The sequence below is a fragment of the Hordeum vulgare genome, chromosome 4H (genome assembly GCF_904849725.1).
Source record: "Hordeum vulgare subsp. vulgare chromosome 4H, MorexV3_pseudomolecules_assembly, whole genome shotgun sequence".
Taxonomy (NCBI): domain Eukaryota; kingdom Viridiplantae; phylum Streptophyta; class Magnoliopsida; order Poales; family Poaceae; genus Hordeum; species Hordeum vulgare.
The window spans coordinates 579,399,978-579,414,384 of record NC_058521.1 but is presented as its reverse complement, the minus strand read 5'-3'; the positions used below and the strand labels follow the sequence as shown (position 1 = coordinate 579,414,384).

Sequence of the window (14,407 nt, the reverse complement as noted above, 5' to 3'; positions counted from 1 at the left end):
AAAACTAGTACTAGTGCCTACTGGCTGGGTCCACACGGCCACACACACACACACTCTCTCTCTCAACGTGTATTCATTAATATTTTTGTTTTGGTCTTGCCCAGACATGTTGTGTTATCTGTGCAAATGATGTCCACTATTTTCTGGGAAGTTGGATCGAAATCCCTCCTATCAAATAGCTATTGGATGTAGGTCTCGTGATTGAAATTTAGGAGCAATTTTGTTTCATTTTCCCACCAAGAGTAAATGAATTCTTTTTTCCGAAGAATAGTATGGATGTCTTAGTTTGTACAAATGTGAAAGAAAAACTATATTTTCCATTCCCCTCATCTTTCTCTAGATGGTACTCCCTCCATTCACAAATATATGACATTTTGAATGTTTCAATACGAACTACATCCGGACTGATATGAGCAAATACATTAAAATGTGTCTATATGCATCTAATTTAGAAAAAATGCTAGAACATCTTATATTTGTGAATGAAGGGAGTAATTTACACCGTCGAATTCTTGAACTGAAAAAAAACTCCAAAGTATTTTAGACCATTTCAAATCAACTATAAATGATGTGGCACGAAAAATGTACTCCTGTTTTAAAGCAATATACTGGAGTAGTATTTTTCCTGGAGTAGCTCTTTTTAACTTCAACTCTTTTTTATAAGGAAAATGATTAGATATATTATAAAGGTTCATAAGAAATACAAAATATGCTAAACAAAACAAAAATTACATTGAGGAACTGGATAACCGAACAACCACTACCGCTGTCAGAACGAGGCATCAACACGACGCTATCGTTGTTCCCCTATCAAAGCCTGACTTGACATTATCGATGACAACCGTAAAGTCTTGGTGTAGATGCCCCTACCAACGCTCCAGCACCACAGTCGTATACACTAATTCATCTTCAGACCATTAAAGAGATTTTAGAAAGATTTGGTTTATTTTTAAAATATAACCAGAAAAAGAAATAAAAGGATATCCTACTTAGAAAACCCTGAATAATATTTAAAATTTCAAAGATAAAAACACGATCAATTTTTTGTGAAATACTAAAACATTTATTCCTTTTGGAACTTCCTCTCAAACTTAAAAAAAGGGGTATAAGAATTTTATTTTCAAGCTTTGGGGTTATTAAAACTAGAATCTAATAAGTTCAAAAAGAAACTAGAAACTATAATTATTTCTCGAAAAATATGTTTTTTTTGCGAAACTTTCTCGAAAAATATGGTTATTCTAGATTTTTTGTTAAAATATCACGGTGTCTTCCCAAAGCAAATTGTCCCCGTCTCCGCTGGCACCCGCGTCATGACTCATGACGTCCCTACCGTTGCTCTTCGCCCGCCGGCGTCCCGGTCAACGGCGAGCGCGCCGCCGACCACGTGCACGGGGCGCCAGGAGGCACTACTATTCGCCACGGTCCGTCCTCCCCTCTCTCCGCCCGCTTCTCTCATACGCTCCCTTCTTTCCCTGGGAAGACGCTGCCTGGATCCATGGCCATGGGCAGGTTAGATCTAGAACTTGATTCTTGCTCGGATTAGTGCGACAAATTTCGGGCTTGTGATGAATGCGATGTTTACACTTGATGGATTCCTTTGGTCACCGGGGTTTCATTCTTCAGTTAGGACCGCCTACACAATGTATCTTCTGTGACTACAGTTACAAACCATTTTAGCTTTTTTACAGCCGCAATTTTACACATGCCGAGAATATTACAGTTGCAGTTAAAAGAACGCTGTTTTTTCATTGCATTTGCAGCTAACGGTATTTGTTCTTGTATAAAGAGAAAGTGTGACAGAAGAAAGAAATCATCGGAACTCGGAAGAATGCTATTTTGGGCACTTGCAACATGTTTTGGCTAGAAATTGAAACTGTCCTTGCTTCTTCCACGAGCTAGAAAATTGGGCACCTCATAAGTTGTTCTTGTTCTTTTGGCAGGTTACATAAGCATTGACTGTGGATATACAGCAAGCCCAGACTACACAGATAGCAAGACTGGCTTAACATATGTAAGCGACGCGAGTTTCATCAATGCAGGATTAATCCACACTGTTGACCCGAGCAAAATGCAGCAAGCTGACCTTGCACAGCAGTACTCTACCGTCCGCTTCTTCCCGAATGGGACCCGCAATTGCTACACGTTGCAGTCGCTAACACCGGGCGGCAAGTACCTCGTCAGGGCTGCATTTGGCTATGGTGACTATGACACACTAAACAGCCCCCCTACCTTTGATCTCTATTTTGGGGTCAACTACTGGACGACAGTGACCATTGTCAATACCAGTACATCATATCTTTATGAGATTATCGCTGTGGCCCCTGCCGAATTCCTGCATATATGCTTGGTGGACAGAGGATCAGGAACTCCTTTCATCTCAGTGCTTGAATTGAGGTCACTTTTACCGACACTTTATCCGGAGGCCAGTCTGGCACAGTCCCTGGTTTTGCTTAATTTCTTCCGCGACACAGTCAATTTTGGGTTCAACCGCTACCACTTTGGGACGGACGATCAAAACATCAGGTGAGCTCATTGGGCAAAGTTTGATTAATTGTAATCTTGTCTGAGCTCTAGTTGTGGTGTATATGATTCAGCCTGCTCCATGTTCTTTAATTTCATCAATTAATAAGGTACCCACATGATCCCTATGACCGCATGTGGCAGAAGTATGAAGACGTCCCTAACTGGATTGACGTGCCCAACAAAACATCTGGGGTAGTCCAGAATGCCCCAAATGATCACTATAGTCCACCATCTGAAGTGATGCTTCGTGCATCCAGTCCATTGAATGCCTCGAGAATGGACATGTGGTGGAGTTCGGATTCATCCTTGACCCTTGACGTTGGCTCCAACTACTTTCTGGTGCTCTACTTCACTGAGTTGGAGGACAAAAAAGTAGGCTTTAGGCACTTCAATGTTTCAGTGGATAACTACTCGTTAGCCGATGCATTTAGCCCAAGCTTCTTCCGGGCTAGTGTTCTCACCTGGACTGTGCCAAGGTCAAGCCGTTATGTCGTCTCCCTCATAGCAACACCAAACTCCACGGTTGGTCCTGTGATCAGTGGCATGGAGATATATATGCTGCGGCAACAGAATGAATCTACCACTTACTCTGCAGACGGTATATGTTATAACTTTCAAAATATCTCTTTTCCTTATTGGTATAGTAACTTATATTCATATTAGCCTATGCGCGTATAACTAACAGTGGCATACTTGGCGTCCTGTCCAGCCTGACTTTAGTATAGGCTTTTTGGGAGAAAGAACTAGTCCTGGGGGTAAACACATGATAACTCAGTCAGGCGAGTGAGCAATTTATTTTAACTGTCATTTAGCAAAGCTTTTCCCTCGCTAAATTTACAGAAGCTTTAAGTTCATCCGTTATTTTTATGTCTATTTTTTGCTTTTGGATTCTTTTCATTTCCAGTTTTTCTTCATTTTGTCTAATGCACGTCCATAATTATCTTCACATTTTCATGCCATTTTAATTTTGTTGCCACCGTTAACTGCTTTTTCTATGGAAAATATATTAGTTGGGCAGGGTTCATTTTGAAGATGATAATATTGGTAAGGGTAATATCAAAGTTCAAGCAAAACTTCTGTGTTTGGCATGGACTTATTTTTTTTCGAAACGGACGCAAAAGATTTGGCTCATCGTTTAATTGAGAGGGAATAGAGTTTGCTCATTTTACAACCGTCACACAAACAACACACCACATGGCAATTACTCGCGTACTATAGTTTCCCCTAGTTTGGCATGGACTTATTACTTGATATAGGTACAACGATTGGGGCTGGGAGTGCTCTGCTCGTGTGATTAGAGTTGCAAAGTTATTTAATTTTTCCCCCTGGCGTGGATTAAAAATAAATTAGTGTTCCCGGCGAAACCAAAAATAGATAGAATAATGTACAATCGGCACACTAATTTTACAATGACCAAGTATAATTAAATATATACCTCAAGGGCATGTCTACCACACACAGCCACACTACAAGACCAAAGGTTCTGCTGCATTAGTTTCGGAATGTGTTGACTGTTTGTTCTTCTTGTTAAGTGTTGGACTTAACTGTGCATGTACTCCACTTATATTTGGCATCTTTAGCCAATGCCATGATGACCATCCAGATGAAATTCTCTGTGAAGAAGAATTGGGTGGGTGATCCATGCTCCCCTGTATTTTTTGCATGGGATGGCTTGGAATGTAGATATGCTCCCAGCAGTCCAAGAATAATAGCCTTGTAAGTTGTGAATGGACAGAATAGCTTCTTATATGTGCTTCAAAAATATTATATGCACCAGAAACTAAGAAATGAAAAGTTACAGCTCTATTCTGTCTTCCTCGCAGAAACTTGTCATCCAGTGGATTGGCTGGTGAAGTTGATATTTCTGTTGGTCAGCTTCAGTTGCTCCAATACTTGTAAGTTCAGTAGATATCATTTCAGACTTCTCAGACTCTAGAAAGAGCTCTTGCCTTTCCCTGTTAATTTGATTCATTAATTATTACTGCTTGCTGATATGAACATGTTTGACCATTGACCAGTGAAGTTTTTATTATCCTGTCACTTCTAGTAAACCATTAACAAACCATTAAACTGTAGGCTTGTAAAAATACCATTTTATAATTTTAATTTATTATCAAATTATATAACCATTTTATAATTTTAATTTAATATCAAGTACATTTATTCTTGAGTTTCAAGTACCGATTCATATTAATTGTCACTGATTTGTACTAAATCAGCGACAGTTAATATGGATCGGAGGGAGCACTAAATATCATGCGCCTCAGGTTTAAACTGCAGTGTTGAGAACATGGACATTTGTTCTATGATACTTGGCTCCTTTTACATATTGAGTAATTTCCGCCAAAAAATATTTTTTTAATGTAGAGGAAATAGCTCTTCCATGTTGCATCAGCCTCTCCTGTGCCTAACACCTCTGGGAAGTAGGAAAATAGCTTGTTGAAGTGCCTGGTGGGCTCAGTTCAAACTTCCAAGTTTCTTGGATTATGGTGAAAATATGCTCTAAATAAATAAATAAATTTGGATTAAGTGTGATCCTTTTCTGGCTCAGTTTGGCTTGGCTTGTTACCTCAATAACCAAATTAGTTCTAGACTATAAATACAACAAGTTTAATTTTGGGGAAACCGTCTATAGAAACTCACTATGCTCGATGAGCTTAACCTGTTCATACTTTGTGAGAGGCTGTCCTGTGGGCCTGGTTTGTTAGATCAGATGGGAAATTCAGCCCATATTAAAACTTGTAGTTTTGTGATAAAATTTGTGTCTACATTTAAAATTAATATTGGTAATAGTCTTAGCGTGTACCTTTTGTATGCGGGGGTAATAGCTTGTACATTAAACCTGTTATTTTGTAAATTATTCATAAGTATTTCATGTTACTTTGCATTTTCAGGGATCTATCTCACAACAAATTGTCAGGATCAATACCTGAATTTCTGGGTGAACTAACATCACTTAAATATCTGTATTTGCCCCGTCCGATCCATATTTATTGGCAAATTGTATATAGAAGAAATCTATTTAATTTTTAGTTTATTCATCTCTCATTAGGGATTTGTCAAATAACAACTTCAGTGGACCAATTCCTGGGGCTCTGCTAGAAAAATCTCAGAACGGTTTGCTGGCACTAAGGTTCGTGCCTGCTCCTTGGATTTCTTTTGTAAACCATAATGATGAATGGATGAAAGTGAATTTTAAGTTCATACATGATTCATATATTTTGGACTTATTATCTCACTCTAATTGTCTGCATGTAATCCCGTTATAATATTCATATAACTTGCTATGTTTACTTCATTAGTGTTGATAATTCTTGTTTTTCAACCGATTTTTCATTGGACACTTTTAGTTGAGGTAATTTTGCAAGTGTCATTAGTGAATTACTGAATATCGTTTTACAAAATTAAGGTGCCGTGTCGTGCCGCTGTTATCAAACAAGAGGGGATGGATGAGTATTTTGACGCAGTGGTAATTAAGTATAAAAAAGGACCAACAGGAATGTGACATGTTTATATAGTAGTGTTTGTATCCTATCCCCATTAATTGTTGAAGAGAGTTTCCTTTCTTTCTGGATACCGATACATGTAGTATATATGTTGCTTTATTGGCTCCTGATACCTTTTCATGTAATATCTTGGCCTACTGATCAGTGGCAAAGCATGCACTAAAACCGAGGACGTGCCAATTTGCCTTTTGGCCTGGGGCCTTTGTAATTCTCCTCTTAACAAATGCCTGGTTCCGACACAATCTCTCCTGCAGAAGGCTGGACCAGAGCCCAGGATGGTCTCCACTACGCTTCGCCACGGCTATTGACCGCTGAGTAATAGAAGTTGCTTTTTAGGAAAAAGGCCCGCGCCCCTCTTTATAGATAAAGCAACCTCCATACAACTTGAAGAATAAAACTCGATACCACACACCACACTTCCAAGACATGTTACAACAATGCATAAGAACAGCTATAAAACACCCCCAACCACTCCAAGCCAACAAAAAAATTCAATTAGAGCCCCGCTTGAAGTTACTTGTTTGGGACTGAAAGGCTTGGTTGTTGTTGTTGTAGAGCCCCGCTTGAAGTTGTTGGAGTACTGCACTGTGACAGAGACGTCACGAAGAGACCCATGTTGCAAAAGAATTATGCAACACTACCTTTTTTACAAATGTTTTTACAACAAAACTTGTGTTGCAAAAGGAAAATTGCAACATGCCCTCTGCTACAAAAGTGATTACAACGTTGAGCTCGTTGATTACACCAGATCTGACGGCTCGCAACCTGACGGATCTTTTAAAAAGAAAGATCCGTCGGCCGACGCATAGCACACCCCATATGTTATTAGGAATATAATTGTTGACCTTACTGTTAGGCAATGAAAGCCTAGTGCTGAGTCATAGCCCTATTCCTCATTCATTCATTGCCTAGTGCTCCTAACCATCATGTATAGGAAGATGGAACGACTATATATGAGGAAATCTTTTTTTTGAAAAGGAGGTTAAACCCCGGCCTCTGCATCAATCGATGCATGCAATCATCTTTATTAATTATTTCATAAAGGTCTGACAAGAACATACATGATTCCATCCAAAGCCACTACTCAGACCTACAAACTCGATAATGTGAAGTGCTCTCATTCCCCATATCTAAAACCGGTGTCGCCGCCAATCCATCGACATAACGTATCGGGACCAACAACCGATGCAGCAGATTTAAAACGCACACCACATGCACACGTTTTAGAAGCTGCCATCATCGTCGGACCACTGACCTATCTTCTGATATCTTACTCATAGTATATTCCTTATACTGGAATGCACGAATGTGACCTTTCCTTGTCAAACTCACAGTATATTCTTTGACATTCTTTTTCTAGGGTCGACAATAACCCAAACCTTTGTGAAAATTATACCTGCAACAACAAGAAGAAGAAGATAACGGGTGTACTTGAGATTATTGTTCCAGTAATATCTTCAGTAGCTCTACTCTCTGTGGTTCTACTTGTTTGTTGGCACAGAATAAAGAATAGGCAAGGTAACTAAATAAATAATACTTTATGAAGAGTTGCGTTACTAAGGGCTTAGCATGTTTGCTTGACAATCAGCCTGCATATGTGCTAAAATAAGATAAGTGCTTGTGCTGCTTCCAGATGCGGCTCGCCCAGTTAATCCATTTGAGAACCGAAACTTCAAATACAACGAACTTAGGCTCATCACAGATAACTTTAGCAAGGTAATTGGAAAGGGTGGATTTGGCCCTGTCTATTTTGGTTCTTTGGAAAATGGAACTCCTGTTGCTGTGAAGGTGCGGTCGGAGACATCTTCACAAGGACATAAAGAGTTTTTAGCCGAGGTACGTACACATTAATCTTTAATTTAGCAAGTTAATTCTAGAGAAAATTGCTATGTATGGTATATCATATACATATTGCAGGCTCAATACTTGGCCAGGGTTCATCACAAGAACCTGGTGTCCTTAATTGGCTATTGCAAGGACAAGAAACATCTAAGCCTTGTCTATGAGTACATGGATGGAGGCAACCTAGAGGACCGACTCAAAGGTTACTAATTTTTTCTCACATTATGTTGCACAAGTGCAAAATTAGTTTAGCATGATTGTGGACATTGGGGAAGATCCCTAGCCCTTTTCTTTGGTTCAATGTTTCTCCCTTGATGCAAATTTCGTCCTCCTACTTATCCATTCCCTGCCCATTAGGCTTGGACATGACGTCAAAAACCTGATGCTTCCTTATGGAGTCGAGCCTAGTGCCCCATCCTAACTCTGAGGGCATTTCTAACCGATCCCCTAAAAGTTAGTGGAGTAAAAGTTGGAGTAAAGTTAGTGGAGTAAAATTTTACTCCACTAACGGTGGCCGCACCTAGCCGATTCCCTATAGTTAGCGAAGTAAAATCAAATTTGTGGCCGTTTTGTATACTAGCCGCACAAATACTATATCTACAGAATACATATCTTAAAATTATTCAAACTAAAGCATGGATAGCAATGATCATCATAACATAAAGTTTCATCACCATGTTTTTCAAATTTAAACATGCAAAGTTCACCCAAAAGACATCACTTCAAACACAATGTTTGATTCAAAATCACTACAAACATAGTATGTATATGTTGTGGATCGAGCCAATCTTTGGCATGCACCATCACCCTCTCGGCCACCACCAGTCAAACGACGTCCTTGGTAGAGAAATCAACCTCGACATCCTTTCGGCCACCACCATCACCACCACTACCCTCTTGGCCATAATCACCATCCTCTCGGCCACCATCACCATGACCACCATGACCACCACCACCACCACCATGACTACCATCACCCCCCCTCGGCCACCATCACCACCATGACCACCACCACCACCATGACTACCATCACCACCCCCTCGGCCACCACCAACATTCCGAAGAGAGGCCAAGATTTCTCCACGAGTAAGCTCCCAATACTTTCTTTCGGTTTCATCCATTGTGTTTGGATTTATGAACATGATAGCACACTCTTTGGCCTTCTTCGCATCACAAATCCTCTCCTCCTCAAGTGCAAGCCTACGCTCCTCGGCCTTCAACTTTCTCTCTCCGTCCGCCAACTTGGTCTTCCACTTCTCATTCTCGAAGGCCTTGAGCTCATTCCACCTTGCCATCTTGTCTTCTTTGTGTTCGGCCGCCAACACCTTCTTGGTCTCGATCATTGCCACAAATTCATCCTTGTAAGTGCCACCGAATGCATTCCTCTTCTTTCTTTCTTTTGCAATATTGTTTCCTTTCGGTCTATTGTTGGCATCTTCATTAACTCGTCATCATCCTCAACGGATATGCTCAACCTTGACCTCTTCGGAGTGGTCTCCACAATTCTTTGGATCCACTTCTCATTCTTGCATAGCTCTTTATAGCAATGATGCAAAGTGAAGGGCTTGTGGCCGAACATGGTGTTCCGATGCTTGAATAGCTCTTGTATATATGGGTCATACTCCGCCACTTGCACATCACTCGGTGGAGCATGGTTCATTTGCTCGATGCAACCGGACCATCAGTTGCATTGATCATGGACGGTGCTCCAACGATGCCCAAGCGAACCTTGTATACGGCTTGATCGCACATCCACGGAGATGTTGTAGTAGAAGGTGATCCTCTCCCAAAACATGGTCTTGGTTTGATCCGTTTCGATCGTTTCATCCATGGAGATGGCACACCAAGCGTCACAAAGCACAAGGTCCTCCTTTTGGTTGTAGTTCTGGGTGCGGCTCCTCGAGGCCTTGGTGCTTGCTTCGGTCACCTCCACCATCTTCTCCTCGGCCACCACCTCTTGGACCTCCTCCTCGGCCTCCTCCGTGTCTTGGATGGTCGAATGATCCCAAAATGAGTCATAGATGAGATCATCAAGGCCACGGTGGTCGAGGACTCCAACGATGCGAGGAATTCGGCCGTGTTCATCTCCGCTCTACAATGTCAAAGCAAGCACTATAAACAATCACTACCGATCACGAACAATCACTATCGAATACCAACGGGACGCGAGGTTTTATTTTTACCTTGTTGGCATTTCATCGAGCACTTGATGGCTGCATTTTTTGTTCCCAGCTGCGGCCGTGTAGGGGCAGCCAGAGCCGCACGAGGCGTAGGCTTTGGACAAGGCACCGCCGTGGTCTTCTTAATCTTAGCGACTACCTCGGCGAGTGCCGTCGCCGTTGCCATCGGCTTTCGATCCCGTTTCCCTCTGGTAGGTGTGGCGGGAGGTCGGCGTGTCGTTGCTGGAGACGCGGTGGCCACCTTGGACACCATTGGCGTGGTTGGAGGCGGAGCTTGGACCTGGTGGTTCTTTGTCATCCCCAAGCTTTTTTTGGCATCGGCGGCGGCACGTGGGTGGTTTCTGCGTGAAAAGTCGGCGCCAATGGCCGACGGGGTGAGCGGGGGGGGGGGGGGGGGGGGTGGGGTGTTGGCTGTCTATTTCGTCCAGCTCGAGGATCATCGGTGGCGGCGGCGGGGGTGGGAGGCAGTGCGGCGTGGGAGCGCGAGAGGGAGTTTTACTCGACCGGCGCATGATGGAGTATATTTAGGGAAATCTTAGGGGAAATAGGGACTTGGAGTAAAAAATTATACCCCGTTAACGTTTTTAGGGGATCGGCTAGGTCCGCCGTAAGGGAGTAAACCAAATTTTTTACTCCCTTATGGCCGTATTGGGGATCGGTTAGAAATGCCCTGAACCCAGCTCAGTTACTATACCCCCCCCCCCTCCCCCCCCCCCCCCCCCCCCCTCTAGTTCACATACAGACCTCCTCAGTTACTATGCTTTACTCAATTTTAGGTAGGTACAATACGAACACATGATCTCTTGCTACAATTTCAACTTCACTTGGTTGCTTGGACCAACTAGTCCGTTTGAAAGCTTAGACGGTACACGGTAGCATGTATATATACATACTCTCAAGCATTTTTTTTAAATACATGTGAATACGTGCCACCCCAATTCTTAAGCTGTCTTAAACTAGATGACCTTATTAATCCTTTTAATTGACAGGTCAAGTACCCCTTAATTGGCTGCAACGTCTTAATATCGCATTGGACTGTGCCTACGGTATGCATCAACTTATACTTTTCTTTTGTAGTACATGTAAATATTCAACATAGTGATTATCTAACCAATCATGTATATCTCCCTTGCTAAAATTATCCATGCGTGTAGGACTTCATTACCTGCACAAGTCCTGTGGCCGGCCGATGATTCATAGAGATGTGAAGGCCGTGAAAATCCTTCTTACTGCAGATCTCGAAGCAAGGATATCGGATTTTGGGCTGACAAGGGCTTTCAGCAGTGAAATGAGTACACATGCAACAACCCGACCAATGGGTACCAGCGGGTACCTGGACCCAGAGTACGCATGCTCTGTCTTTCATATCTTTGTTTGAACAGCCACCGCACGCATGAATTAATAACAGGCCAAGAGAAAACATGGGCAGGTACTATGCAACCTCACATCTAAGTGAGAAGAGCGATGTGTACAGCTTCGGAATCCTCCTCTTGGTGCTGATCACCGCGCAGCCAGTGATTGTCACCGCCAACAACGCCAAGAGAGAAAACATATCGCTTTGGGTACGCAGCAGGCTCTTGGAAGGCGATATCGAGAGCTTGACTGACCTGAGGATAAGAGGACATTATGATGTCAACTCTGTATGGAAGGTGGCAGAAATGGCCCTGCATTGCACGGAGCACAAGAGGCAGGACCGGCCAACGATGATGGAGGTCGTGGAGGGGCTGAAGGAGGGCTTGCAACTAGAGAATTCGTCGCGCTCCTCGGTTGAGACGGGCAGGCAGTTTGCTGTATGCTGACAACGAGTTTGCTGGTTCTCATAAGGCGGAACTTACCGGAGGTGAAACATCTCTCAAAAATAAACATACATTTACCAAAATAAAGAAAAATGGTTATCTGCCACAAGGTTTACAATAGGGTTCTTAGAGCATATCTACCAAATGTCTTATAATCCACCCATTCCTTAAAAGTCCGCAACTATAAGAAAAATGAGCACCAGCACCGATTCCTTGTCCCATCCCTTGCCCCTAGGTTTCTTTACGGATCTTACTTGTAACTCAATTATGTTCTGTAAATTTCTGGAGCGAACGCATCATTCTGTGACCCAGAGTTGCCACACGTACGACAAATTTTGGTCCAATCTTTGTACACCACATAAGGGTACGTTTGGTAGCCAGCATGACTCTGGCATTATGTTCCCTCTTGAGACATGCTGATGGTAGACATGTTGACTACACACAACTGCAATTGTTTGGTAGCCTTTATGTGTTGATGCTACGTTAAGACTTTGTTTGGTAGCATGTGTCTGTTGAGGCATATTGTGCTATGACTTTGTTTACTACTCCATCTGTTTCGAATTATAGGGCGTTAAAGGTTTCTTAGTGCAATTCTTGTAATGCTATGATATTTTTGTTCTTTCAAAAATTGCCCTCCCGCACGCACTCGCTCACTCTCTCATCCCTGTCGTTCCTCTTGCTCTCATCCCTCTCGTTCTCCTCGCTCCTCTCCTTGCCACCGGCCTCTGCTCGTCGTATCCGGCCTCTCCCATTCCTCTACTCCTTGTTTTCCTTCCCGTACCGCGTGCGCCACCCGTTTTCCCACCACCCCATCGTCAAGATCGAGTCTTTTTGCCGACGACGAACTTGTATGCGTTGGGACGCTAGATTAGGATGCCCCAGCGCTGGATTCGCGTGCGCTGACGCTGGGTCCAGAGCGGCGCTAGATGTGGAGCAAAGCTGGGTCCAGAGCGGAGCTAGATGTGGAGCTCTTGCTGGGTGGCTACCACAATGCTCGAAAGAGAGCGCGACAGAAGAGCTCGCGCGGGCGGCTGACCCGGCGAGGCATGCTATCCCACATACAACAGCGCCAGAAATTGACACGTTGACAGAGGCTGGGCTTGCGTTGATTTTTCCCTTGAAGAGGAAAGGGTGATGCAGCACAGGAGCAGTAAGTATTTCCCTCAGTTTGAGAACCAAGGTATCGATCCAGAAGGAGGGTCTCGTCAAGTCCAGAGTACCTGCGCAAACACAAACAAGCTTGCACCCAACGCTTCAAAGGGGTTGTCAATTCCTTCAAGATTATTTACAAAGTGAGATCTGAAGGCGAAAAGTGCAACGAAGTAAAAAGTGTAAGGCTGAAAATATGGTGTGGAGTAGACCCTGGGGGCCATAGTGTTCACTAGAGGCTTCTCTCGAAATAGCAAGTATCACGGTGGGTGAACAAATTACTATCGAGCAATTGATAGAACGGCGCAAAGTCATGACGATATCTAAGGCAATGATCATACATATAGGCATCACGTCCGAGACAAGTAGACCGATACTTTCTGCATCTACTACTATTACTCCACACATCGACCGCTATCCAGCTTGCATCTAGTGTATTGAGTTCATGACGAACAGAGTAACGCTTTAAGCAAGATGACATGATGTAGAGGGATAATCTCAAACCAATGATGAAAACCCCATCTTTTTACCCTTGATGGCAACAACACGATGCGTGCCTCGCTACCCCTTCTGTCACTGGGTGAGGTCACCGCACGGTATGAACCCAAAACCAAACACTTCTCCCATTGCAAGAATCATAGATCTAGTTGGCCAAACAAAACCCACAACTCGAAGAGAATTACAAGGATATGAAATCATGCATAAGAGAGATCAGAAGAAACTCAAATAAGATTCATAGATAATCTGATCATAAATCCACAATTCATCGGATCTCGACAAACACACCGCAAAAGAAGATTACATTGGATAGATCTCCATGAAGATCATGGAGAACTTTGTATTGAAGATCCAAGAGAGAGAAGAAGCCATCTAGTTACTAGCTATGGACCCGTAGGTCTATGGTGAACTACTCACGTATCATCGGAGAGGTCATGGTGTTGATGGAGAAGCCCCCCGTGTCCGAATCCCCCTCCGGCAGGGCACCAGGACGTGCCCCAGATGGGATCTTGCGGAGACAGAAGCTTGCGGCGGCGGAAAAGTGATTGCGATGATCTCCTGATTTTTTCTGGAATTTATGGGAATATATAGGCGAAAGACCTAGGGCAAAGGGCGTCCAGGGGGCCCGCAAGCCTGGATGGCGCGACCTCCCCCCTGGCCACGGGCTGGGGGCTTGTGGGGCCCCTGAGGCTCCCCTGCCTTGGCTCCCAAGCTTCCCGATCTTCTTCCGTTCCAGAAAAAATCTTTTCGGGGATTTTCTTCCGTTTGGACTCCGTTTCAAAATCTCCTCTGAAAGGGGTAAAAAACATGGAAAAAATAGGAACTGGCACTTGGCACTGAGTTAATAAGTTAGTCCCAAAAAATATATAAAAGGCATGCAAAACATCCAAAGTTTGACAAGATAATAGCATGA

At 43.2% G+C, this 14,407-nt stretch overlaps 1 protein-coding gene across 1 annotated transcript; it reads left to right on the top strand.

The window, feature by feature from the left end:
* Positions 1 to 1,324: 1,324 nt before the first annotated feature.
* Positions 1,325 to 12,315, top strand: LOC123450806 (probable LRR receptor-like serine/threonine-protein kinase At1g05700; the record flags this gene model as incomplete). Its single annotated transcript, XM_045127891.1, has 13 exons — positions 1,325 to 1,421; positions 1,941 to 2,523; positions 2,631 to 3,121; positions 4,104 to 4,239; positions 4,347 to 4,418; positions 5,418 to 5,489; positions 5,576 to 5,656; positions 7,390 to 7,547; positions 7,663 to 7,865; positions 7,947 to 8,073; positions 11,041 to 11,097; positions 11,206 to 11,395; positions 11,481 to 12,315. Coding segments are annotated over 13 exons (2,637 nt in total), but the record flags the coding sequence as incomplete, so codon positions are not given.
* Between the last annotated feature and the right edge of the window lie 2,092 nt (positions 12,316 to 14,407).